Below are 27,940 nucleotides of genomic sequence, written 5' to 3' on the forward strand. Positions count from 1 at the left end.
CGTCTGGTAGCCTCTGTTTCTAGTTGTTAATATGACTTGTCTGGTAGCCTCTGTTTCTAGTTGTTAATATGACTCGTCTGGTAGCTCTGTTTCTAGTTGTTAATATGACTCGTCTGGTAGCTCTGTTTCTTGTTGTTAATATGACTCGTCTGGTAGCCTCTGTTTCTAGTTGTTAATATGACTCGTCTGGTAGCTCTGTTTCTAGTTGTTAATATGACTCGTCTGGTAGCCTCTGTTTCTAGTTGTTAATATGACTCGTCTGGTAGCTCTGTTAATAGTTGTAAATATGACCCGTCTGGTACCTCTGTTTCTTGTTGTTAATATGACTCGTCTGGTACCTCTGTTTCTTGTTGTTAATATGACTCGTCTGGTAGCTGTGTTTCTAGTTGTTAATATGACTCGTCTGGGACCTCTGTTTCTAGTTGTTAATATGACTCGTCTGGTAGCTCTGTTTCTAGTTGTTAATATGACTCGTCTGGTAGCTCTGTTTCTTGTTGTTAATATGACTCGTCTGGTAGCCTCTGTTTCTAGTTGTTAATATGACTTGTCTGGTACCTCTGTTTCTAGTTGTTAATATGACTTGTCTGGTAGCCTCTGTTTCTAGTTGTTAATATGACTCGTCTGGTAGCTCTGTTTCTAGTTGTTAATATGACTCGTCTGGTAGCCTCTGTTTCTAGTTGTTAATATGACTCGTCTGGTAGCTCTGTTTCTTGTTGTTAATATGACTCGTCTGGTAGCCTCTGTTTCTAGTTGTTAATATGACTCGTCTGGTAGCTCTGTTTCTAGTTGTTAATATGACTCGTCTGGTAGCCTCTGTTTCTAGTTGTTAATATGACTCGTCTGGTAGCTCTGTTTCTAGTTGTAAATATGACCCGTCTGGTACCTCTGTTTCTTGTTGTTAATATGACTCGTCTGGTACCTCTGTTTCTAGTTGTTAATATGACTCGTCTGGTAGCCTCTGTTTCTTGTTGTTAATATGATTGTCTGGTACTTCTGTTTCTTGTTGTTAATATGACTCGTCTGGTAGCTGTGTTTCTAGTTGTTAACATGACTCGTCCGGTAGCCTCCATTTCTAGTTAACATGACTCGTCTGGTACCTCTGTTTCTAGTTGTTAATATGACTCGTCTGGTAGCCTCTGTTTCTTGTTGTTACTATGACTCGTCTGGTAGCTGTGTTTCTAGTTGTTAATATGACTCGTCTGGGACCTCTGTTTCTAGTTGTTAATATGACTCGTCTGGTACTTCTGTTTCTAGTTGTTAATATGACTCGTCTGGTAGCTGTGTTTCTAGTTGTTAATATGACTTGTCTGGTAGCCTCTGTGTCTTGTTGTTAATATGACTCGTCTGGTAGCTGTGTTTCTAGTTGTTAATATGACTCGTCTGGTAGCTGTGTTTCTAGTTGTTAATATGACTCGTCTGGTAGCCTCTGTTTCTTGTTGTTAATATGACTTGTCTGGTAGCCTCTGTTTCTTGTTGTTAATATGACTCGTCTGGTAGCTGTGTTTCTAGTTGTTAATATGACTCGTCTGGTAGCTGTGTTTCTAGTTGTTAATATGACTCGTCTGGTAGCCTCTGTTTCTTGTTGTTAATATGACTCGTCTGGTAGCTGTGTTTCTTGTTGTTAATATGACTCGTCTGGTAGCTGTGTTTCTAGTTGTTAATATGACTCGTCTGGTACCTCTGTTTCTAGTTGTTAATATGACTCGTCTGGTACCTCTGTTTCTAGTTGTTAATATGACTCGTCTGGTACCTCTGTTTCTTGTTGTTAATATGACTCGTATGGGACCTCTGTTTCTTGTTGTTAATATGACTCGTCTGGTAGCTTCTGTTTCTAGTTGTTAATATGACTCGTCTGGTAGCCTCTGTTTCTAGTTGTTAATATGACTCGTCTGGTACCTCTGTTTCTAGTTGTTAATATGACTCGTCTCGTAGCCTCTGTTTCTAGTTGTTAATATGACTCGTCTGGTAGCTCTGTTTCTAGTTGTTAATATGACTCGTCTGGTAGCCTCTGTTTCTTGTTGTTAATATGACTCGTCTGGTAGCTCTGTTTCTAGTTGTAAATATGACCCGTCTGGTACCTCTGTTTCTTGTTGTTAATATGACTCGTCTGGTACCTCTGTTTCTAGTTGTTAATATGACTCGTCTGGTAGCTCTGTTTCTAGTTGTTAATATGACTCGTCTGGGACCTCTGTTTCTAGTTGTTAATATGACTCGTCTGGGACCTCTGTTTCTTGTTGTTAATATGACTCGTCTGGTAGCTTCTGTTTCTAGTTGTTAATATGACTCGTCTGGTAGCCTCTGTTTCTAGTTGTTAATATGACTCGTCTGGTACCTCTGTTTCTAGTTGTTAATATGACTCGTCTGGTAGCCTCTGTTTCTAGTTGTTAATATGACTCGTCTGGTAGCCTCTGTTTCTAGTTGTTAATATGACTTGTCTGGTAGCCTCTGTTTCTAGTTGTTAATATGACTCGTCTGGTAGCTCTGTTTCTAGTTGTTAATATGACTCGTCTGGTAGCTCTGTTTCTTGTTGTTAATATGACTCGTCTGGTAGCCTCTGTTTCTAGTTGTTAATATGACTCGTCTGGTAGCTCTGTTTCTAGTTGTTAATATGACTCGTCTGGTAGCCTCTGTTTCTAGTTGTTAATATGACTCGTCTGGTAGCTCTGTTAATAGTTGTAAATATGACCCGTCTGGTACCTCTGTTTCTTGTTGTTAATATGACTCGTCTGGTACCTCTGTTTCTTGTTGTTAATATGACTCGTCTGGTAGCTGTGTTTCTAGTTGTTAATATGACTCGTCTGGGACCTCTGTTTCTAGTTGTTAATATGACTCGTCTGGTAGCTCTGTTTCTAGTTGTTAATATGACTCGTCTGGTAGCTCTGTTTCTTGTTGTTAATATGACTCGTCTGGTAGCCTCTGTTTCTAGTTGTTAATATGACTTGTCTGGTACCTCTGTTTCTAGTTGTTAATATGACTTGTCTGGTAGCCTCTGTTTCTAGTTGTTAATATGACTCGTCTGGTAGCTCTGTTTCTAGTTGTTAATATGACTCGTCTGGTAGCTCTGTTTCTTGTTGTTAATATGACTCGTCTGGTAGCCTCTGTTTCTAGTTGTTAATATGACTCGTCTGGTAGCTCTGTTTCTAGTTGTTAATATGACTCGTCTGGTAGCCTCTGTTTCTAGTTGTTAATATGACTCGTCTGGTAGCTCTGTTTCTAGTTGTAAATATGACCCGTCTGGTACCTCTGTTTCTTGTTGTTAATATGACTCGTCTGGTACCTCTGTTTCTAGTTGTTAATATGACTCGTCTGGTAGCCTCTGTTTCTTGTTGTTAATATGACTCGTCTGGTAGCTGTGTTTCTAGTTGTTAATATGACTCGTCTGGTACTTCTGTTTCTTGTTGTTAATATGACTCGTCTGGGACCTCTGTTTCTAGTTGTTAATATGACTCGTCTGGGACCTCTGTTTCTAGTTGTTAATATGACTCGTCTGGTACCTCTGTTTCTTGTTGTTAATATGATTGTCTGGTACTTCTGTTTCTTGTTGTTAATATGACTCGTCTGGTAGCTGTGTTTCTAGTTGTTAACATGACTCGTCCGGTAGCCTCCATTTCTAGTTAACATGACTCGTCTGGTACCTCTGTTTCTAGTTGTTAATATGACTCGTCTGGTAGCCTCTGTTTCTTGTTGTTAATATGACTCGTCTGGGACCTCTGTTTCTAGTTGTTAATATGACTCGTCTGGTACTTCTGTTTCTAGTTGTTAATATGACTCGTCTGGTAGCTGTGTTTCTAGTTGTTAATATGACTTGTCTGGTAGCCTCTGTGTCTTGTTGTTAATATGACTCGTCTGGTAGCTGTGTTTCTAGTTGTTAATATGACTCGTCTGGTAGCTGTGTTTCTAGTTGTTAATATGACTCGTCTGGTAGCCTCTGTTTCTTGTTGTTAATATGACTTGTCTGGTAGCCTCTGTTTCTTGTTGTTAATATGACTCGTCTGGTAGCTGTGTTTCTAGTTGTTAATATGACTCGTCTGGTAGCTGTGTTTCTAGTTGTTAATATGACTCGTCTGGTAGCCTCTGTTTCTTGTTGTTAATATGACTCGTCTGGTAGCTGTGTTTCTTGTTGTTAATATGACTCGTCTGGTAGCTGTGTTTCTAGTTGTTAATATGACTCGTCTGGTACCTCTGTTTCTAGTTGTTAATATGACTCGTCTGGTACCTCTGTTTCTAGTTGTTAATATGACTCGTCTGGTACCTCTGTTTCTTGTTGTTAATATGACTCGTCTGGTAGCTCTGTTTCTAGTTGTTAATATGACTCGTCTGGTAGCTCTGTTTCTTGTTGTTAATATGACTCGTCTGGTAGCCTCTGTTTCTAGTTGTTAATATGACTTGTCTGGTACCTCTGTTTCTAGTTGTTAATATGACTTGTCTGGTAGCCTCTGTTTCTAGTTGTTAATATGACTCGTCTGGTAGCTCTGTTTCTAGTTGTTAATATGACTCGTCTGGTAGCTCTGTTTCTTGTTGTTAATATGACTCGTCTGGTAGCCTCTGTTTCTAGTTGTTAATATGACTCGTCTGGTAGCTCTGTTTCTAGTTGTTAATATGACTCGTCTGGTAGCCTCTGTTTCTAGTTGTTAATATGACTCGTCTGGTAGCTCTGTTTCTAGTTGTAAATATGACCCGTCTGGTACCTCTGTTTCTTGTTGTTAATATGACTCGTCTGGTACCTCTGTTTCTAGTTGTTAATATGACTCGTCTGGTAGCCTCTGTTTCTTGTTGTTAATATGACTCGTCTGGTAGCTGTGTTTCTAGTTGTTAATATGACTCGTCTGGTACTTCTGTTTCTTGTTGTTAATATGACTCGTCTGGGACCTCTGTTTCTAGTTGTTAATATGACTCGTCTGGGACCTCTGTTTCTAGTTGTTAATATGACTCGTCTGGTACCTCTGTTTCTTGTTGTTAATATGATTGTCTGGTACTTCTGTTTCTTGTTGTTAATATGACTCGTCTGGTAGCTGTGTTTCTAGTTGTTAACATGACTCGTCCGGTAGCCTCCATTTCTAGTTAACATGACTCGTCTGGTACCTCTGTTTCTAGTTGTTAATATGACTCGTCTGGTAGCCTCTGTTTCTTGTTGTTACTATGACTCGTCTGGTAGCTGTGTTTCTAGTTGTTAATATGACTCGTCTGGGACCTCTGTTTCTAGTTGTTAATATGACTCGTCTGGTACTTCTGTTTCTAGTTGTTAATATGACTCGTCTGGTAGCTGTGTTTCTAGTTGTTAATATGACTTGTCTGGTAGCCTCTGTGTCTTGTTGTTAATATGACTCGTCTGGTAGCTGTGTTTCTAGTTGTTAATATGACTCGTCTGGTAGCTGTGTTTCTAGTTGTTAATATGACTCGTCTGGTAGCCTCTGTTTCTTGTTGTTAATATGACTTGTCTGGTAGCCTCTGTTTCTTGTTGTTAATATGACTCGTCTGGTAGCTGTGTTTCTAGTTGTTAATATGACTCGTCTGGTAGCTGTGTTTCTAGTTGTTAATATGACTCGTCTGGTAGCCTCTGTTTCTTGTTGTTAATATGACTCGTCTGGTAGCTGTGTTTCTTGTTGTTAATATGACTCGTCTGGTAGCTGTGTTTCTAGTTGTTAATATGACTCGTCTGGTACCTCTGTTTCTAGTTGTTAATATGACTCGTCTGGTACCTCTGTTTCTAGTTGTTAATATGACTCGTCTGGTACCTCTGTTTCTTGTTGTTAATATGACTCGTCTGGTACCTCTGTTTCTTGTTGTTAATATGATTGTCTGGTACTTCTGTTTCTTGTTGTTAATATGACTCGTCTGGTAGCTGTGTTTCTAGTTGTTAACATGACTCGTCCGGTAGCCTCCATTTCTAGTTAACATGACTCGTCTGGTACCTCTGTTTCTAGTTGTTAACATGACTCGTCTGTAAGCCTCTGTTTCTAGTTGTTAATATGACTCGTCTGGTAGCCTCTGTTTCTAGTTGTTAATATGACTCGTCTGGTAGCTCTGTTTCTAGTTGTTAATATGACTCGTCTGGTAGCCTCTGTTTCTTGTTGTTAATATGACTCGTCTGGTAGCTCTGTTTCTAGTTGTAAATATGACCCGTCTGGTACCTCTGTTTCTTGTTGTTAATATGACTCGTCTGGTACTTCTGTTTCTTGTTGTTAATATGACTCGTCTGGGACCTCTGTTTCTAGTTGTTAATATGACTCGTCTGGGACCTCTGTTTCTTGTTGTTAATATGACTCGTCTGGGACCTCTGTTTCTTGTTGTTAATAACTCGTTTGGTACCTCTGTTTCTAGTTGTTAATATGACTCGTCTGGTACCTCTGTTTCTAGTTGTTAATATGACTCGTCTGGTACCTCTGTTTCTAGTTGTTAATATGACTCGTCTGGTACCTCTGTTTCTTGTTGTTAATATGATTGTCTGGTACTTCTGTTTCTTGTTGTTAATATGACTCGTCTGGTACTTCTGTTTCTAGTTGTTAATATGACTCGTCTGGTAGCTGTGTTTCTAGTTGTTAATATGACTTGTCTGGTAGCCTCTGTGTCTTGTTGTTAATATGACTCGTCTGGTAGCTGTGTTTCTAGTTGTTAATATGACTCGTCTGGTAGCTGTGTTTCTAGTTGTTAATATGACTCGTCTGGTAGCCTCTGTTTCTTGTTGTTAATATGACTTGTCTGGTACTTCTGTTTCTTGTTGTTAATATGACTCGTCTGGGACCTCTGTTTCTAGTTGTTAATATGACTCGTCTGGTACTTCTGTTTCTAGTTGTTAATATGACTCGTCTGGTAGCTGTGTTTCTAGTTGTTAATATGACTTGTCTGGTAGCCTCTGTGTCTTGTTGTTAATATGACTCGTCTGGTAGCTGTGTTTCTAGTTGTTAATATGACTCGTCTGGTAGCTGTGTTTCTAGTTGTTAATATGACTCGTCTGGTAGCCTCTGTTTCTTGTTGTTAATATGACTTGTCTGGTAGCCTCTGTTTCTTGTTGTTAATATGACTCGTCTGGTAGCTGTGTTTCTAGTTGTTAATATGACTCGTCTGGTAGCTGTGTTTCTAGTTGTTAATATGACTCGTCTGGTAGCCTCTGTTTCTTGTTGTTAATATGACTCGTCTGGTAGCTGTGTTTCTTGTTGTTAATATGACTCGTCTGGTAGCTGTGTTTCTAGTTGTTAATATGACTCGTCTGGTACCTCTGTTTCTAGTTGTTAATATGACTCGTCTGGTACCTCTGTTTCTAGTTGTTAATATGACTCGTCTGGTACCTCTGTTTCTTGTTGTTAATATGACTCGTCTGGTACCTCTGTTTCTTGTTGTTAATATGATTGTCTGGTACTTCTGTTTCTTGTTGTTAATATGACTCGTCTGGTAGCTGTGTTTCTAGTTGTTAACATGACTCGTCCGGTAGCCTCCATTTCTAGTTAACATGACTCGTCTGGTACCTCTGTTTCTAGTTGTTAACATGACTCGTCTGTAAGCCTCTGTTTCTAGTTGTTAATATGACTCGTCTGGTAGCCTCTGTTTCTAGTTGTTAATATGACTCGTCTGGTAGCTCTGTTTCTAGTTGTTAATATGACTCGTCTGGTAGCCTCTGTTTCTTGTTGTTAATATGACTCGTCTGGTAGCTCTGTTTCTAGTTGTAAATATGACCCGTCTGGTACCTCTGTTTCTTGTTGTTAATATGACTCGTCTGGTACTTCTGTTTCTTGTTGTTAATATGACTCGTCTGGGACCTCTGTTTCTAGTTGTTAATATGACTCGTCTGGGACCTCTGTTTCTTGTTGTTAATATGACTCGTCTGGGACCTCTGTTTCTTGTTGTTAATAACTCGTTTGGTACCTCTGTTTCTAGTTGTTAATATGACTCGTCTGGTACCTCTGTTTCTAGTTGTTAATATGACTCGTCTGGTACCTCTGTTTCTAGTTGTTAATATGACTCGTCTGGTACCTCTGTTTCTTGTTGTTAATATGATTGTCTGGTACTTCTGTTTCTTGTTGTTAATATGACTCGTCTGGTACTTCTGTTTCTAGTTGTTAATATGACTCGTCTGGTAGCTGTGTTTCTAGTTGTTAATATGACTTGTCTGGTAGCCTCTGTGTCTTGTTGTTAATATGACTCGTCTGGTAGCTGTGTTTCTAGTTGTTAATATGACTCGTCTGGTAGCTGTGTTTCTAGTTGTTAATATGACTCGTCTGGTAGCCTCTGTTTCTTGTTGTTAATGTGACTTGTCTGGTAGCCTCTGTTTCTTGTTGTTAATATGACTCGTCTGGTAGCTGTGTTTCTAGTTGTTAATATGACTCGTCTGGTAGCTGTGTTTCTAGTTGTTAATATGACTCGTCTGGTAGCCTCTGTTTCTTGTTGTTAATATGACTCGTCTGGTAGCTGTGTTTCTTGTTGTTAATATGACTCGTCTGGTAGCTGTGTTTCTAGTTGTTAATATGACTCGTCTGGTACCTCTGTTTCTAGTTGTTAATATGACTCGTCTGGTACCTCTGTTTCTAGTTGTTAATATGACTCGTCTGGTACCTCTGTTTCTTGTTGTTAATATGACTCGTCTGGTACCTCTGTTTCTTGTTGTTAATATGATTGTCTGGTACTTCTGTTTCTTGTTGTTAATATGACTCGTCTGGTAGCTGTGTTTCTAGTTGTTAACATGACTCGTCCGGTAGCCTCCATTTCTAGTTAACATGACTCGTCTGGTACCTCTGTTTCTAGTTGTTAACATGACTCGTCTGTAAGCCTCTGTTTCTAGTTGTTAATATGACTCGTCTGGTAGCCTCTGTTTCTAGTTGTTAATATGACTCGTCTGGTAGCTCTGTTTCTAGTTGTTAATATGACTCGTCTGGTAGCCTCTGTTTCTTGTTGTTAATATGACTCGTCTGGTAGCTCTGTTTCTAGTTGTAAATATGACCCGTCTGGTACCTCTGTTTCTTGTTGTTAATATGACTCGTCTGGTACTTCTGTTTCTTGTTGTTAATATGACTCGTCTGGGACCTCTGTTTCTAGTTGTTAATATGACTCGTCTGGGACCTCTGTTTCTTGTTGTTAATATGACTCGTCTGGGACCTCTGTTTCTTGTTGTTAATAACTCGTTTGGTACCTCTGTTTCTAGTTGTTAATATGACTCGTCTGGTACCTCTGTTTCTAGTTGTTAATATGACTCGTCTGGTACCTCTGTTTCTAGTTGTTAATATGACTCGTCTGGTACCTCTGTTTCTTGTTGTTAATATGATTGTCTGGTACTTCTGTTTCTTGTTGTTAATATGACTCGTCTGGTAGCTGTGTTTCTAGTTGTTAACATGACTCGTCCGGTAGCCTCCATTTCTAGTTAACATGACTCGTCTGGTACCTCTGTTTCTAGTTGTTAATATGACTCGTCTGGTAGCCTCTGTTTCTTGTTGTTACTATGACTCGTCTGGTAGCTGTGTTTCTAGTTGTTAATATGACTCGTCTGGGACCTCTGTTTCTAGTTGTTAATATGACTCGTCTGGTAGCCTCTGTTTCTTGTTGTTAATATGACTCGTCTGGTAGCTGTGTTTCTAGTTGTTAATATGACTCGTCTGGTACTTCTGTTTCTAGTTGTTAATATGACTCGTCTGGTAGCTGTGTTTCTAGTTGTTAATATGACTTGTCTGGTAGCCTCTGTTTCTTGTTGTTAATATGACTCGTCTGGTAGCTGTGTTTCTAGTTGTTAATATGACTCGTCTGGTAGCTGTGTTTCTAGTTGTTAATATGACTCGTCTGGTAGCCTCTGTTTCTTGTTGTTAATATGACTCGTCTGGTAGCTGTGTTTCTAGTTGTTAATATGACTCGTCTGGTAGCTGTGTTTCTAGTTGTTAATATGACTCGTCTGGTAGCCTCTGTTTCTTGTTGTTAATATGACTCGTCTGGTAGCTGTGTTTCTAGTTGTTAATATGACTCGTCTGGTACCTCTGTTTCTAGTTGTTAATATGACTTGTCTGGTACCTCTGTTTCTAGTTGTTAATATGACTCGTCTGGTACCTCTGTTTCTTGTTGTTAATATGACTCGTCTGGTACCTCTGTTTCTTGTTGTTAATATGATTGTCTGGTACCTCTGTTTCTTGTTGTTAATATGACTTGTCTGGTACCTCTGTTTCTTGTTGTTAATATGATTGTCTGGTACCTCTGTTTCTTGTTGTTAATATGACTTGTCTGGTACCTCTGTTTCTTGTTGTTAATATGACTCGTCTGGTACTTCTGTTTCTTGTTGTTAATATGACTCGTCTGGTACCTCTGTTTCTTGTTGTTAATATGACTCGTCTGGTACCTCTGTTTCTTGTTGTTAATATGATTGTCTGGTACTTCTGTTTCTTGTTGTTAATATGACTCGTCTGGTAGCTGTGTTTCTAGTTGTTAACATGACTCGTCCGGTAGCCTCCATTTCTAGTTAACATGACTCGTCTGGTACCTCTGTTTCTAGTTGTTAATATGACTCGTCTGGTAGCCTCTGTTTCTTGTTGTTACTATGACTCGTCTGGTAGCTGTGTTTCTAGTTGTTAATATGACTCGTCTGGTACCTCTGTTTCTAGTTGTTAATATGACTCGTCTGGTAGCCTCTGTTTCTTGTTGTTACTATGACTCGTCTGGTAGCTGTGTTTCTAGTTGTTAATATGACTCGTCTGGGACCTCTGTTTCTAGTTGTTAATATGACTCGTCTGGTACTTCTGTTTCTAGTTGTTAATATGACTCGTCTGGTAGCTGTGTTTCTAGTTGTTAATATGACTTGTCTGGTAGCCTCTGTTTCTTGTTCTTAATATGACTCGTCTGGTAGCTGTGTTTCTAGTTGTTAATATGACTCGTCTGGTAGCTGTGTTTCTAGTTGTTAATATGACTCGTCTGGTAGCCTCTGTTTCTTGTTGTTAATATGACTTGTCTGGTAGCCTCTGTTTCTTGTTGTTAATATGACTCGTCTGGTAGCTGTGTTTCTAGTTGTTAATATGACTCATCTGGTAGCTGTGTTTCTAGTTGTTAATATGACTCGTCTGGTAGCCTCTGTTTCTTGTTGTTAATATGACTCGTCTGGTAGCTGTGTTTCTTGTTGTTAATATGACTCGTCTGGTAGCTGTGTTTCTAGTTGTTAATATGACTCGTCTGGTACCTCTGTTTCTAGTTGTTAATATGACTCGTCTGGTACCTCTGTTTCTAGTTGTTAATATGACTCGTCTGGTACCTCTGTTTCTAGTTGTTAATATGACTCGTCTGGTACCTCTGTTTCTTGTTGTTAATATGACTCGTCTGGTAGCTGTGTTTCTAGTTGTTAATATGACTCGTCTGGTACCTCTGTTTCTTGTTGTTAATATGACTCGTCTGGTAGCTGTGTTTCTAGTTGTTAATATGACTCGTCTGGTAGCTGTGTTTCTAGTTGTTAATATGACTCGTCTGGTACCTCTGTTTCTTGTTGTTAATATGATTGTCTGGTACTTCTGTTTCTTGTTGTTAATATGACTCGTCTGGTAGCTGTGTTTCTAGTTGTTAATATGACCCGTCTGGTACCTCTGTTTCTAGTTGTTAATATGACCCGTCTGGTACCTCTGTTTCTTGTTGTTAATATGATTGTCTGGTACTTCTGTTTCTTGTTGTTAATATGACTCGTCTGGTAGCTGTGTTTCTAGTTGTTAACATGACTCGTCCGGTAGCCTCCATTTCTAGTTAACATGACTCGTCTGGTACCTCTGTTTCTAGTTGTTAATATGACTCGTCTGGTACCTCTGTTTCTAGTTGTTAATGACTCGTCTGGTAGCCTCTGTTTCTTGTTGTTACTATGACTCGTCTGGTAGCTGTGTTTCTAGTTGTTAATATGACTCGTCTGGGACCTCTGTTTCTAGTTGTTAATATGACTCGTCTGGTACTTCTGTTTCTAGTTGTTAATATGACTCGTCTGGTAGCTGTGTTTCTAGTTGTTAATATAACTTGTCTGGTAGCCTCTGTTTCTTGTTGTTAATATGACTCGTCTGGTAGCTGTGTTTCTAGTTGTTAATATGACTCGTCTGGTAGCTGGGTTTCTAGTTGTTAATATGACTCGTCTGGTAGCCTCTGTTTCTTGTTGTTAATATGACTCGTCTGGTAGCTGTGTTTCTAGTTGTTAATATGACTCGTCTGGTAGCTGTGTTTCTAGTTGTTAATATGACTCGTCTGGTAGCCTCTGTTTCTTGTTGTTAATATGACTCGTCTGGTAGCTGTGTTTCTTGTTGTTAAAATGACTCGTCTGGTAGCTGTGTTTCTAGTTGTTAATATGACTCGTCTGGTAGCTGTGTTTCTAGTTGTTAATATGACTTGTCTGGTAGCTCTGTTTCTAGTTGTTAATATGACTTGTCTGGTAGCTGTGCCCTGGCTCTGTCTGAACCTGCACAGAGTGTATCCTCTTTCTCACTGTGATGACAGACACACTATCCAGCCAGAGTCATTCTATCATTCTCCTAATGGAAACCGTAAGATCACATCCGGGGTGTGTGAGCAGTGTCTTGGAGGGAGGGGTATATGTGTGTGCGTGGGAGGATTGATGTGTCAATGGTAGAAATAACAATGAAACAATGACAGAAGTCTATGTGCTAAGACTTCTTATTGAAGTTTGTCTGTCTGTCTCTCTGTACAATGAGTCATGGACATCTTTATCAATGAGTCAGGCTTCATGCCCTCTAACATAACAGGAACAAACCATGACCCCTCCCTCCCTTCCCCTTTACCCCACCACATTGAGGGAGAGAGGGGATAAAAACAAATGAAGATGGGGATGTGGTGATGGAAAGAGAGGGATAGAGAGTGGTAGAGGATTGGAATAAAGGATAGAGAGATGAATGGAGAAGTGTTGGACTCACCGTTGGCGGCGGCCATCAGGGCTTGGAGCTGCTCAGCCTCGGTGGGGGGGTTGGGCCAGGGTCCGGTTCCCATGGTCATTTCAGGGGGGCCTCCAGCCCTGCAAGGACAGAGAGAGACAGAGGACACATACGTCAACAACTGGCAGCCATTTTGGAACTCTAGTCTTTTGAGAGTGTTTTGTTGTGTTGCTGGTCCCTGGTGTGACGTTTGGTGGTTTATGATCTGATCATGAGTAGACATTGCCTGCGTGTACATCCGAAGATGATGTACACACACACACAGTCATGTGCACGCATGAGCACACACTTCAGTACATCCTCACTCTCTCTAGCATGTCCACTAGCACAGCACCATGTAGTAAATCGGATGGCACCACATTAAAAAAGAACAGCTGGCTAAACACACGGACACACACACGTTGAACATTTCCATATGGGCAATGTTGATCTTCAAAGGGTTGTTTTTTAGTCTGTAATCAGCATGTAGAGGAACAAAGGAAGGAGTAGACCTGCTCTCTAGAACGCTCACCTTCTTACACACACACACACACACACACACACACAAACAAACATTTAGGTCAAATAGTTTTCTGCTAGTCCTGTCCTGTTTCACAAGACCTAACAGAGAAGGCCACTGATACTCTGCAGTTTGTTTTCTGGGTTCTTCAGTTCTGTATCTGACTGCCTGGGCTTTACAATGTCCCTGTTCTCTAACCTTCCCTACCCTGCCATATCTCACAGAGTCCTATAGGCATTAGGCACGGGCATTTCCTCGAAGCAGTCGACTGATGGTTTTCACCCACACCAGTCTCTTCAGCAGCTGTTTGACGACCTAAATCAGTAGTTCATTAGCTCCAGGAGGTTGTGGGCAGTAGTTCATTAGCTCCAGGAGGTTGTGGGCAGTAGTTCATTAGCTCCAGGAGGTTGTGGGCAGTAGTTCATTAGCTCCAGGAGGTTGTGGGCAGTAGTTCATTAGCTCCAGGAGGTTGTGGGCAGTAGTTCATTAGCTCCAGGAGGTTGTGGGCAGTAGTTCATTAGCTCCAGGAGGTTGTGGGCAGTAGTTAATTAGCTCCAGGAGGTTGTGGGCAGTAGTTCATTAGCTCCAAGAGGTTGTGGGCAGTATTGGGGGGTTACATAATCAGATGACTTTTTACAGTTACTTTGTCAAACAACGTTACGCGTGCATTACTTTCAGAATCATATCTCTACGGGGTGCATGTTTCCGTGATCTGGTCTCCACTTGTTTCCTCATTTAGTTCTGGAGTGAACGGTAGTGCTGAGCAATTCTGTGACATTTAGGTTATTTTTCATTTTTTAAAACAACTAATTGACCGACGTCAATTAAATTATTTGAATTCCATTTTGTTCGTGTCATTTTTTTCTGTGAACTAAATGCACAGTTTCTTTAGAGATAAATCAGATCAAGTCCGAACTGGGCAATGTAGTTGGAAGTTGTAGTTTCCAACAGGCCAATATTCTACATAGTTTAGCACAGAAAACGTGGTAATTAACTACATGACCATAATCCATTGCGGGCCTACTACTGTGTGGGGCAGACACAGAGGGAGAGAAGAGAAAGAAGAACGCGCGATGGAGAGGGATAGAGAGCAGTTGCTTCGCAAAGTATCTCTACCTAAAAATACATGATCTAAGTGATGGATGGTTGGTGTTCAGCAGTCATAAAAGTATGTCTTATTTACTTTGAAATTAATAATATAAATAATAAATAATATAAGTAATCGAATAAAACTAATGTAATATACACAACAACTGAAGTATTTTATTAAAGTGAAGTAGTGTGAATAAATGATGGTTAACAAGTGATAAGTAGTAATGGGCAGTCACTACTGTCATGGGACTTTAATTGTTTCAGTCTGTGTTGTTACATCATTCAACCCACATAATGCATAGTGCATTTCATGTTTGTTTTTTAAATAATCAAAATCGTACCGACCTTAAAAAGCACTAATCGCTCAGCACTAGCAAGCAAAGAAAGGATATTTGGAGAAAAGCCATGACTGCTTTCCATAGAAATGTATAGAGGGCACTCCTCTGACCTTTGCCATTGATCACTTCTGTGATATTTGTTTTGTTTATTTGGATCCCCATTAGCTTTTGCAGAAGCAGCAGCTACTCTTCCTGGGGTCCACAAGAAACACAAAACATGACAAGGAAAGTAAAACATAGAGGGCTTTCCCGTCTAGTGCCCTCTATACATCTCTATACATCTCTATAGGTCCGTGTACATGCAGTCTATAACCAGAATTGACAGATTTTGAATGAAAAGATAGGAAATCTGTACAGATGTTTGGCTTACAGTATATATGGCTAATTAAGCAGCCCATATATAGTGCAGAACTTGTAGACTAGCACAGGGAAGCAGAGTCCCAGATGAAAGGAGGAACTAGTGATTAAACCCGAGTTAGAAAGTAGTCTGACTTTGGTAGAGTGTGCGCGGTTCGCCTTGCTCCCTCCGACAGTCAAACAAACAATGATCTTTTTTTTAAAATGTTCATGAAACTAGTGTAAAGTAATATAGCTTTTTTATGATTTTTTTTCAAATTTAACTAGGCAAGAACAATTTCTTATTTTCAAAAACCTGGACGACGCTGGGCCAATTGTGTGCCGCCCTATGGGACTCCATGGGACGACGCTGGGCCAATTGTGTGCCGCCCTATGGGACTCCATGGGACAACGCTGGGCCAATTGTGTGCCGCCCTATGGGACTCCATGGGACGACGCACAAATGTAACAAGTAAATGTAATATGTAATGTAATACTTTCCCAAGTAACTAATGACACCACTGGTTGTAGGTAAAGGCTGTGCCCCTGTTTGAAGCCCCAGGGAGGAAAGAGAATGGCACGCGAGGGGTTAAAAAGGTCTCAGGTCCAGCTTCCTGACTTATACGAGCAGCAGTAAAAATAAGATGAATGCGTGTCATGGACTGCAGTTTAAAAAAATAACTGAATGCCAATTAAAACCCCATTGGACTAAAGTACATGGAACGGGGAGTAGGATTTTGTTTATTATCTACTTCACTTGCTTTGGGAATGTTAACATATGTTTCCCATGCCAATAAAACCGTTACAGTAGAGAGCAGTGGAGGCTGCTGAAGGGAGGACGGCTCATAATAATGTCTTGAACGGAGCAAATGGAATGGCATCAAACCATGTGAGGATAGAGATTGAGCATGTTTTTGTAAAAACAAGTGGGGTGACCCAGCTTGCCAAAATGTTCTGCCAAATTTTTACCCACATTTAATTTTCTGCCAAAAATTTACTGATGTGCCAAAGCGTGAGACAGTCTTACATGTTTGACCACTGCCAGCATCTCAAATGAGAACCAGACAAGGTTAAAGTGGGGTCAGTGGAGGCAGCTGGGAGGCCATTTTGATTAGTTTCCTTTGGTGGATTGGAGAGATGAGGAGGCCTTGTTTGTCGCTAATTATCCTCTCCTTGCTCTATCACTTCCTGCGGTCAGGACTATCTCTTCCTGTGGCTAAGACGATTACTATTCATGCTCAGAGGGATCATTCTCACTGGTCAGTAAGAGCTGCTACTGTAACCATGCATGAAATAACCCTCTTATCTACGAGGAGGCCTTCAAACGGCTTCCTCAACTCTACTGTCCACTTCAACTATGGGTTACTCCTGTCCAATCCTTCTACAGAGAAGTAGGCGTTATTCCTGTCCTTCTCTACAAGGTCCTGTTCAACCCCGTTCTCCGCCAGCTGGGTTCCATCCATCATCGCACAGTCGTTTCAAAACCCTCTTTTCTGGCCACCAGGGAAAGCGCAGAAGAACCCCCATAGAGTGTTAGTGTGTCTGGGAAAAGCAGCAAACTCAACACATCAAAGGAATCTCTATTTGGGATAAAACATATTTTACACCGAACTAAAAACAGGACAACAGTCTTTGATTACACCACCACACCATGCGAAGTAAAACTCCACAAAATACAGACATTGAAGAAACTCGAAGCATCCCACTACACACGAGGGAACCAATCAGAGATCCCCATCAAAGTCTCACTATCGCAGAGGGACCAACAGCCCAGCTCGGCACAGGCTAGTGAATCTGCGATCAGGGATACCTACACACAACACTGCAGAGCTCTACCTACCAAGCTGTGGCTACTCTCTGCCCTTAACAACTGGTGTCGGATCAGTTTCCCTTACCTCAGCTCCAACATTACCCATTTACCAATGACTCAACAAAATCGATCCAGAACAGTTGTTAAGGGGATAAAGTGACCACACTGTATACTATACACATGTTGATACCTTATGCTTCGCTTCTGCGGCCATCTTATGTGATCACCATGGTAGTTGCAGGGACTGGAAACACAAGAGAAGTGTTGTGACTTCTATTTCCTCAGGATCTACAGGCTAGGGGAAGATCAGGCAATATCAACTCAGCGGCGCTCCACTCTCCTGTGAAAAATGTTGCGCCTGTGACATCCATCCAACATTTCAAAGAGAAGCCAAGTTTTCCAAATGGACCACTTCCAATGTATCCACAACCACAGTGGCATCCAGCATGGACAGCTGTTGTCTTTGTTCCCTGCTAAAGCTGCCTTGTGTGTGTGTGTGTGTCCGTGAGTGCATTTGTGTGTTGTGTACGTGCGTGCGTTTGTGTGTTGCGTGTCTGTACGTGCGTGTGTTGCGTTTGTGTGCGTTTGTGTTGTGTTGTGTGCGTGCGGTTGTGTGTGTGTGTACGTGCATGCGTGGGGTTGTGTGTGTGCGTGGGTGGGTGGGTAGGTGGGGTTGTGTGTGTGTGCGTGGGTGGGTGGGTGGGTGGGGTTGTGTGTGTGTGTGTGTGTGTGTGCGTGGGTGGGTGGGGTTGTGTGTGTGTGTGTGTGTGTGTGTGTGTACGTGCGTGGGGTTGTGTGTGTACGTGCGTGTGCGTGTGTACGTGCGTGTGTGTATGTGTACGTGCGTGTGTGTATGTGTACGTGCGTGCGTGTGTGTGTATGTGTACGTGCGTGTGTGTGTATGTGTACGTGCGTGGGTTTGTGTGTACGTGCGTGGGTTTGTGTGTGTGTGTGTGTGCGTGGGTCTGTGTGTGTATGTGTACGTGCGTGTGTGTATGTGTACGTGCGTGTGTGTATGTGTACGTGCGTGGGTTTGTGTGTACGTGCGTGGGTTTGTGTGTGTGTGTGTGTGTGCGTGCGTGGGTCTGTGTGTGTGTGTGTGTGTATGTGTGCGTGCGTGGGTCTGTGTGTGTGTGTGTGTATGTGTACGTGCGTGGGTTTGTGTGTGTGTGTGTGTACATGCGTGGGTTTGTGTGTGTGTTGTACATGCGTGGGTTTGTGTGTGTGTGTGTACGTGCGTGGGTTTGTGTGTGTGGGTGTGTGTGTATGTGCGTGGGTTTGTGTGTGTGTGTACGTGCGTGGGTTTGTGTGTGTGTGTGTGTACGTGCGTGGGTTTGTGTGTGTGTGTGTGTATGTGCGTGGGTTTGTGTGTGTGTGTGTGTACGTGCGTGGGTTTGTGTGTGTGTGTACGTGCGTGGGTTTGTGTGTGTGTGTGTGTGTGTGTAAGGTGCGTGGGTTTGTGTGTGTGTGTGTACGTGCGTGGGTTTGTGTGTGTGTACGTGCGTGGGTTTGTGTGTGTGTGTGTACGTGCGTGGGTTTGTGTGTGGGTTTGTGTGTGTGTGTGTGTACGTGCGTGGGTTTGTGTGTGTGCAAGAAAAGCAGGCTAGGAGAGGAGAGAGTTTCCTCTCCCAGATGGTTGATTTCAGATGAGGACGCATGGAATGTATTGTGTAATGTTCTGTTGTGGAAACTGCTGCAGCAATTTGGAACACAATGCGGGCTGAATAAGCAATGAAGGGGCACACAGTCACACACAGTTACTCACACACAGTTACACACACACTGATTGGTGTCGGTAGATGCAATTCCCCAGCTACCGCTATGAAACAGCCAATCATTGATGTCAAACAGTAAATCACAAGTGGTCAATCAAATGCAATCACCCAGATGGAAACACGACGATCAATGAGACACAATGTGGAGGTTAGAAATCTGTGCGCTTATGTTCTCCCCTCCCTGTCACTCTGGTCCCCTCCCTGTCACTCTGGTCCCCTCCCTGTCACTCTGGTCCCCTCCTCGCATGAGCAGTACTGAGTGATGGCACACAGGCTCTGAGCAGAGGGAAGGAGGGAGAGGAATGGAAGCCATTTTGTATGTGAGGGAGAGAACAGCCTGGAGACAGGCAGGAGAGACACTCGGGAGAGACAGGCAGGAAAGGGAGAAGAATCTGACTGTTCACTCAGAGGAGTCAGAGCTCATATGGAATCTCTCCGTTATCTTCAAAGTCTCTGTGCCTCAGTATCTGATGTCATCACCGCTGAGAACTGTATGTTCCTACTGCTTCCTCTCCTCCCTCCCTTCACCCATCTCTCCATCTCTCTCGCTATCCATCGCTTTATCTCGCTGTCTCCCCATCTCCAGGCCTCACTCTCTTGCTCTGCTCACTCCTCTGTTGCCCTCCTTCCCTCTGAAAGCCTCTGAGCAACACCAAAGCCCAGTTACTCGTCATGAATACATAATGTGTGTGTGTGTGTGTGTGTGTGTGTGAGAGAGACAGAGAATCTATGTACTCACCCACTGGGTCCAGGTCTCTGGCCTTGGGTGAAGCGCCAATCGGCGTTAGGAGGCTTTTGCTGTGAAGAAAACACAAAATCAAATCTCTGTTCTACATACAAACAACGGGACCATGGGACTGTGTGTCCGTCTGTCTGTCTTATGCATTACTGTTTGGGTCTCAGGCCATTCGGGCGTGTGTGTATGTGTGTGTACTCTTTTTGTCTGTAGTCAGGGGGTTGAATAAAGGGCATGCATCTTCCAGCCTACATGGGAGGCCATTTTGTTCTGAAATCCATGGAGCAGAAAATGTCAGTGAAGTGTACTGAGACACACACAGAGAGACTTGGACACCGCTCCCAATTACAGTCACAAAACAAAATCAACTCAGGAACTAAAAGGATTTCACGGGATATGGACAGGATATGTGTCATGCTTGTTGCATTACTGGTTATACCCTTAATACAGAGCTTCAAGCTTTACAAAGTCTCAGTTTATCAGATTCAGACAACACAAGATCACCATTGATGAGATATTCCCTCAAATTTATTCACAATAGGTGACAACATCTAAAACATGTTGTGGCTGATTCACAGTGATAGGGACTCCATATAGCCAGTATATAGACAAGTTAACTGGTTTTGTCTGATTCACAGTGATAAGGACTCCATATAGCCTGTATAGAGCTAAGTTAACGTGTTGTGGCTGATTCCCACCTATTTTCCCTCTTTCTCTCACTCTCTATTTTCCCTCTCTCTCTATTTTCCCTCTCTCTCTCTCCCTATTCTCCCTCTCTCTCCCTTTTTTCCCTCTTTCTCTCTCTCCCTATTTTCCCTCTTTCTCTCTCTATATTTTCCCTCTTTCTCTCTCTCTATTTTCCCTCTCTCCCTTTTTTCCCTCTTTCTCTCTCTCTCTATTTTCCCTCTTTCTATTTTCCCTCTCTCTCCCTTTTTTCCCTCTTTCTCTCTCTCTATTTTCCCTCTCGCCCTTTTTTCCCTCTTTCTCTCTCTCCCTATTTTCCCTCTTTCTCTCTCTCTCTATTTTCCCTCTCTCTCCCTTTTTTCCCTCTTTCTCTCACTCCCTATTTTCTCTCTCTCTCTCCCTATTTTCCCTCTCTCCCTATTTTCCTTCTCTCTCCCTATTTTCCTTCTCTCTCTCCTTTCCCCCCCTCTCTCTCCCTATTTTCCCTCTCTCTCTCCCCCTTTCTCTCTCTCTCTATTTTCTCTCTCTCCCCCTATTTCCCTTTCTCTCTCTCTCTATTTTCTCTCTTTCTGTATTTTTTCTCTCTCCCTATTTTCCCCTCTCTATCTCCCCATTTCCCTCTCTCTCTCCCTATTGTTTTTTTTCTCTCTATATATATTTTCCCTCCCTCTCTTCCTATTTCCCTCTCTCTCTATATTTTCTCTCTCCCTCCCTATTTTCCCTCTCTCCTCCCTATTTTCCCTTGCTCTCCCTATTTCCCTCTCTCTCTGTCCCTATTTTCCCTCTCTCTCCTCTAGCTATTTTCTCTCTCCCTATTTCCCTCTCTCTCTCCCTATTTTCTCCCTCTCTCTCTCTCTCCTTATTTTCCCTCTCCCTATTTTCTCTCTCTCTCCCTATTTTCCCTCTTTCTCTCTCTACCTATTTTCCCTCTTTCTCTCTCTACATATTTTCTCTCTCTACCTATTTTCCCTCTTTCTCTCTCTACATATTTTCTCTCTCTCCCTATTTTCCCTCTTTCTCTCTCTACCTATTTTCCCTCTCTCTTTCTACCTATTTTCCATCTTTCTCTCTCTACATATTTTCTCTCTCTCCCTATTTTCCCTCTTTCTCTCTCTACATATTTTCTCTCTCTACATATTTCCCTCTCTCTCTCTACCTATTTTCCCTCTTTCTCTCTCTACCTATTTTCCCTCTTTCTCTCTCTACCTATTTTCCCTCTTCCTCTCTCTACCTATTTTCCCTCTTTCCCTCTCTACCTATTTTCCCTCTTTCTCTTGCTACATATTTTCTCTCTCTCTCCCTATTTTCCATCTCTCTCTCTCTCGCGCATGTTGGGCATCGAGGCAGTAAATAGACCCTTGGCTCTGTTCCAGACTCTGTCTCCTAATCAACACAGGAGGAGAAAACAGGAGAGAAGAGAAAGGCTCCCCAGAGAGAAGTCAGCACTGCTGCCACTGAATTATCAACACAACTGTTCTACCACACTGAGACACAGAGACGGAAGAAAGAGAGAGGGGGAGGGATGGAGGGATAGAAGGAGGGAGGTAGAGACAGGGGTAGAGCAACACACTATCCAATTTCAATAACAACACTGGCTAACACAGAATTTACAAGCTGCACCAAAATGCCCCACTGATTAAATATCAGTCTACCCAAGGGTCTCGTAACACAATGATACACATCGCTCACATCTGTATGCATATTCTATCCTGTCAAGGATCCTTTAAATGTATACTTACATTGATAAGAGACTGTCAATTAAACCAAACAGGAATACCCTGGTCTCTGAACTATGAATAGGCTTCTAAATAAGACAATCATGACAGGGAGGGAAGAAAGGTGTGTAATCTAATCTTCTCCACTCATGTAGTGGGTATTTAGTTTCAAACGGAGAGACAGACGCACAGATGGATATTCCCCCATTTCTCTCTCTGCTGGTTTTGGCGGCAGTTGTCATGGCAGTAAGGGAGAAAAGAGAAAACGTGTTTCCTCATCTGAAAATGAACGAGGGGCCCAACATTCCAGCAGTGTGACGCTCACTGCCGACAAAACCATTCCCAGAGGTCATTCCCAGAGGTCATTCCCAGGTCTCGCCACAGGCATGTAGAATAAAGGCAAACAGATTCTGGGCTGGCGTTCCATACAGGGACACTATGTAGTGTTACTGTACTGAGGTGAGTTCACACATTTGAAGGGTCAAGTGACGTTAGCAAGAGCACAACAGCTCACGTTCATTTCTATCTCTTTCAGTTTGTATGTAACGTAATAAATGTGTACTAACTTTCTGCCCCTAAAATGGGGACCGGTGCTCCAGAAATCTGATCCAGAGTCAGTTAAAGGCAGAACCAAGAAAGTGACCAGAGAGGATCAAATCCACTAGACTCCCTCAGTGAGAAGTTCTGCCGGCTCTGAGGCCAGATAGGGATTAGAGTTCTCCTGTTCTGATCCATAGAGACTTATCAGAATTATAGCTCCTAGCACACAGTTACCACAGGAGTTAGAACCGTAGGTAGAGAACCTACTGCCTTACAGCCTGTTCATGTCCATAGGATACTGTGAATGAAAACAGTCAGTATAGAGGTTTAAAATCATTGAGGATTTATCTGATGTGGAGAAGGATAATCACAGTGAGGGGTGGCTCTGGATTCAAGTGGGAAGAGACACTAATCGCTGAACATGAACGTCTGGTCTCCATCTGTCTGTCTGTCGGTCGGTCGGTCGAACCAGAAAAGACTGGCCAGAATCTGATGAATAGAAGAGATTCACAGCAGGCTTCTCTGCCGAAACACACACACACCCTCCATTGGCATGGTTATCACACAGGCTGGACCCACCTGGTGCTTTGTGCTGTGTGAGGAAGTTACCGTTTTCAAACACACACCAAAACACACACACACACCCGAAGCTCTTTACATTAACAGAACTGTGGCTAGACTGCACCTGGTGCTCTGTCTGAACGTGGAGGTCCCTCCAACAGTAAATAGACAAATAATATACAGTACCAGACAAAAGTTTGGACACACCTACTCATTCCAGGGTATTTTTTAATTTGGACTATTTTCTACATTGTAGAATAATAGTGAAAACATAAATACTATGACATTTTTGACTGGTACTGTACATAGGCCATTTTACATAAGTGGTGGTCCCGGGAACCGAACCCACTACCCTGGTGTTACATGCTCTACCAACTGAGCTTCACAAACCCCCACACCCCTGCATAATATTATCCTAGTATTCACAATACATGCTTTTACGTTCCATTGTCCACTAAGCCATTCTGATGACGACACTAGAGGAAAAACAGATTATTATGAATCCTAAAGCTCTAGCTGGACCCTAGTGACAGAGTCAACCATGCTGGAACCACCAGGAGGCTACGACCAGGGCAGGAGACATGAAAGGAAGACTGTTGATGAGCTTTATTCAGATGCACTGGACCACACGGAGACACAGTCACACAGGATATGAGTCAAGGACAGAGTCAGTGAGCAATGCAGGCCTGTTGGTGGCACATGCTGCTTCTTCATCTGTGAAACACACAGTATTTACCAACCACTCCATACCTAGTCACCCCACGTGACCACACGAACACAGCTACATACTGTAGTGTCAACATGAGCGCATACACACACCCTGAATGTGGTACTTTACTCCTTATACACAACCCCACTCCAACAGTTCCAAACACAAAGAACCTTTGATGAAGAGCTACACACTCCTATTGAAACGAGAGGAGATACGGGGACACTGAGGAGTCACTCTCTCTGTCACAATGGGACATTGGGAACTTAGGGCCCTGCTAAAATGACACCCCTGTAGGGCTTGGAACACCTGACTATACGCTGTTCACACACACACTGATTGTGCACCCTCTGTGGCCTTGGCCCAGAGTGGGCACAAGTCCATCTGTCACTGGGGCACACGTGCATAAAGCCATCCCTTGCTCTCTTTCTCTCCCTTAATCCTTCTCTCCTTCCCTCATCCTTCTCTCCTTCGTCACTGTTCTACACGTGTCACTGGAGCATGGAGACAGATGTTACCCTGACAACAGCGGGGACAGGCATATTTAGGGAGACAGAGAGATTCAGGGAGACAGAGAGAGAGAGATTCAGAGAGACAGAGAGAGAGAGAGAGAGAGAGAGAGAGAGAGAGTAAAATCTGATGACAAGGTAAACAACCTGCTACTTCAGAGAGAATCAGCTGCTGTGTAACCCACCAGAGAAACAGCTGCTGTGTAACTCACTAGAGAAACACCTGCTGTGTAACTCACCAGAGAAACAGCTGCTGTGTAACCCACCAGAGAAACAGCTGCTGTGTAACTCACTAGAGAAACAGCTGCTGTGTAACCCACCAAAGAAACGTCAGCTGTGAAACCCACCAGAGAAACAGCTGCTGTGTAACTCACTAGAGAAACAGCTGCTGTGTAACCCACCAATGAAACGTAGGCTGTGTAACCCACCAGAGAAACAGCTGCTGTGTAACTCACCAGAGAAACAGCTGCTGTGTAACTCACCAGAGAAACAGCTGCTGTGTAACTCACCAGAGAAACAGCTGCTGTGTAACCCACCAGAGAAACGTAGGCTGTGTAACCCACCAGAGAAACAGCTGCTGTGTAACCCACCAGAGAAACAGCTGCTGTGTAACCCACCAGAGAAACAGCTGCTGTGTAACTCACCAGAGAAACAGCTGCTGTGTAACCCACCAGAGAAACAGCTGCTGTGTAACCCACCAGAGAAACAGCTGCTGTGTAACCCACCAGAGAAACAGCTGCTGTGTAACTCACCAGAGAAACAGCTGCTGTGTAACTCACCAGAGAAAAAGCTGCTGTGTAACTCACCAGAGAAACAGCTGCTGTGTAACTCACCAGAGAAACAGCTGCTGTGTAACCCACCAGAGAAACAGCTGCTGTGTAACCCACCATATAAACAGCTGCTGTGTAACCCACCAGAGAAACGTAAGCTGTGTAACCCAGCAGAGAAACAGCTGCTGTGTAACCCACCAGAGAAACAGCTGCTGTGTAACTCACCAGAGAAACAGCTGCTGTGTAACCCGCCAGAGAAACAGCTGCTGTGTAACCCACCAGAGAAATGTAATTTGTGTAACCCACCAGAGAAACAGCTGCTGTGTAACTCACCAGAGAAACAGCTGCTGTGTAACTCACCAGAGAAACAGCTGCTGTGTAACCCACCAGAGAAACATCTGCTGTGTAACTCACCAGAGAAATGTAAGCTGTGTAACCCACCAGAGAAACAGCTGCTGTGTAACTCACCAGAGAAACAGCTGCTGTGTAACTCACCAGAGAAACGGCTGCTGTGTAACCCACAGCAGAAACAGCTGCTGTGTAACCCGCCAGAGAAACAGCTGCTGTGTAACTCACCAGAGAAATAGCTGCTGTGTAACTCACCAGAGAAACAGCTGCTGTATAACTCACCAGAGAAACAGCTGCTGTGTAACTCACCAGAGAATCAGCTGCTGTGTAACCCACTGAAGAAACAGCTGCTGTGTAACTCACCAGAGAAATGTAAGCTGTGTAACCCACCAGAAAAACAGCTGCTGTGTAACTCACCAGAGAAACAGCTGCTGTGTAACTCACCAGAGAAACAGCTGCTGTGTAACTCACCAGAGAAACGTAAACTGTGTAACCCACCAGAGAAACGTAAACTGTGTAACCCACCAGAGAAACGTAAACCGTGTAACCCACCAGAGAAACGTAAACTGTGTAACCCACCAGAGAAACAGCTGCTGTGTAACTCACCAGAGAAACAGCTGCTGTGTAACTCACTAGAGAAACAGCTGCTGTGTAACCCACCAATGAAACGTAGGCTGTGTAACCCACCAGAGAAACAGCTGCTGTGTAACTCACCAGAGAAACAGCTGCTGTGTAACTCACCAGAGAAACAGCTGCTGTGTAACTCACCAGAGAAACAGCTGCTGTGTAACCCACCAGAGAAACGTAGGCTGTGTAACCCACCAGAGAAACAGCTGCTGTGTAACCCACCAGAGAAACAGCTGCTGTGTAACCCACCAGAGAAACAGCTGCTGTGTAACTCACCAGAGAAACAGCTGCTGTGTAACCCACCAGAGAAACAGCTGCTGTGTAACCCACCAGAGAAACAGCTGCTGTGTAACCCACCAGAGAAACAGCTGCTGTGTAACTCACCAGAGAAACAGCTGCTGTGTAACTCACCAGAGAAAAAGCTGCTGTGTAACTCACCAGAGAAACAGCTGCTGTGTAACTCACCAGAGAAACAGCTGCTGTGTAACCCACCAGAGAAACAGCTGCTGTGTAACCCACCATATAAACAGCTGCTGTGTAACCCACCAGAGAAACGTAAGCTGTGTAACCCAGCAGAGAAACAGCTGCTGTGTAACCCACCAGAGAAATGTAAGCAGTGTAACTCACCAGAGAAACAGCTGCTGTGTAACCCACCAGAGAAACAGCTGCTGTGTAACTCACCAGAGAAACAGCTGCTGTGTAACCCGCCAGAGAAACAGCTGCTGTGTAACCCACCAGAGAAATGTAATTTGTGTAACCCACCAGAGAAACAGCTGCTGTGTAACTCACCAGAGAAACAGCTGCTGTGTAACTCACCAGAGAAACAGCTGCTGTGTAACCCACCAGAGAAACAGCTGCTGTGTAACTCACCAGAGAAATGAAAGCTGTGTAACCCACCAGAGAAACAGCTGCTGTGTAACTCACCAGAGAAACAGCTGCTGTGTAACTCACCAGAGAAACAGCTGCTGTGTAACCCACAGCAGAAACAGCTGCTGTGTAACCCGCCAGAGAAACAGCTGCTGTGTAACTCACCAGAGAAATAGCTGCTGTGTAACTCACCAGAGAAACAGCTGCTGTATAACTCACCAGAGAAACAGCTGCTGTGTAACTCACCAGAGAATCAGCTGCTGTGTAACCCACTGAAGAAACAGCTGCTGTGTAACTCACCAGAGAAATGTAAGCTGTGTAACCCACCAGAAAAACAGCTGCTGTGTAACTCACCAGAGAAACAGCTGCTGTGTAACTCACCAGAGAAACAGCTGCTGTGTAACTCACCAGAGAAACGTAAACTGTGTAACCCACCAGAGAAACGTAAACTGTGTAACCCACCAGAGAAACGTAAACTGTGTAACCCACCAGAGAAACGTAAACTGTGTAACCCACCAGAGAAACGTAAACTGTGTAACCCACCAGAGAAACGTAAACTGTGTAACCCACCAGAGAAACGTAAACTGTGTAACCCACCAGAGAAACGTAAACTGTGTAACCCACCAGAGAAACGTAAACTGTGCAACCCACCAGAGAAACGTAAACTGTGTAACCCACCAGAGAAACGTAAACTGTGTAACCCACCAGAGAAACGTAAACTGTGTAACCCACCAGAGAAACGTAAACTGTGTAACCCACCAGAGAAACGTAAACTGTGTAACCCACCTGAGAAACGTAAACTGTGTAACCCACCTGAGAAACGTAAACTGTGTAACCCACCAGAGAAACGTAAACTGTGTAACCCACCTGAGAAACGTAAACTGTGTAACCCACCTGAGAAACGTAAACTGTGTAACCCACCTGAGAAACGTAAGCTGTGTAACCCACCTGAGAAACGTAAACTGTGTAACCCACCTGAGAAACGTAAACTGTGTAACCCACCAGAGAAACGTAAACTGTGTAACCCACCAGAGAAACGTAAACTGTGTAACCCACCAGAGAAACGTAAACTGTGTAACCCACCTGAGAAACATAAACTGTGTAACCCACCTGAGAAACGTAAACTGTGTAACCCACCAGAGAAACGTA

The 27,940-nt window shown here is 43.1% G+C and overlaps 1 protein-coding gene across 1 annotated transcript in view; it reads right to left on the reverse strand.

The window, feature by feature from the left end:
- The window catches only part of LOC110504858 (protocadherin Fat 4), a 47,681-nt gene that overhangs the window by 5,229 nt on the left and 14,512 nt on the right, over positions 1–27,940 (reverse strand). Inside the window, exons 5-6 of the mRNA XM_036970074.1 lie at positions 19,465–19,523; positions 12,858–12,955 (exon numbers count right to left, since the gene is read on the reverse strand). Coding sequence (XP_036825969.1) covers positions 12,858–12,955; positions 19,465–19,523 — 157 coding nt within the window. The remainder of the gene's footprint in view (positions 1–12,857; positions 12,956–19,464; positions 19,524–27,940) is intronic.

Source organism: Oncorhynchus mykiss, chromosome 31, assembly GCF_013265735.2.
Source record: "Oncorhynchus mykiss isolate Arlee chromosome 31, USDA_OmykA_1.1, whole genome shotgun sequence".
In the NCBI taxonomy this organism is placed as follows: Eukaryota; Metazoa; Chordata; class Actinopteri; order Salmoniformes; family Salmonidae; genus Oncorhynchus; species Oncorhynchus mykiss.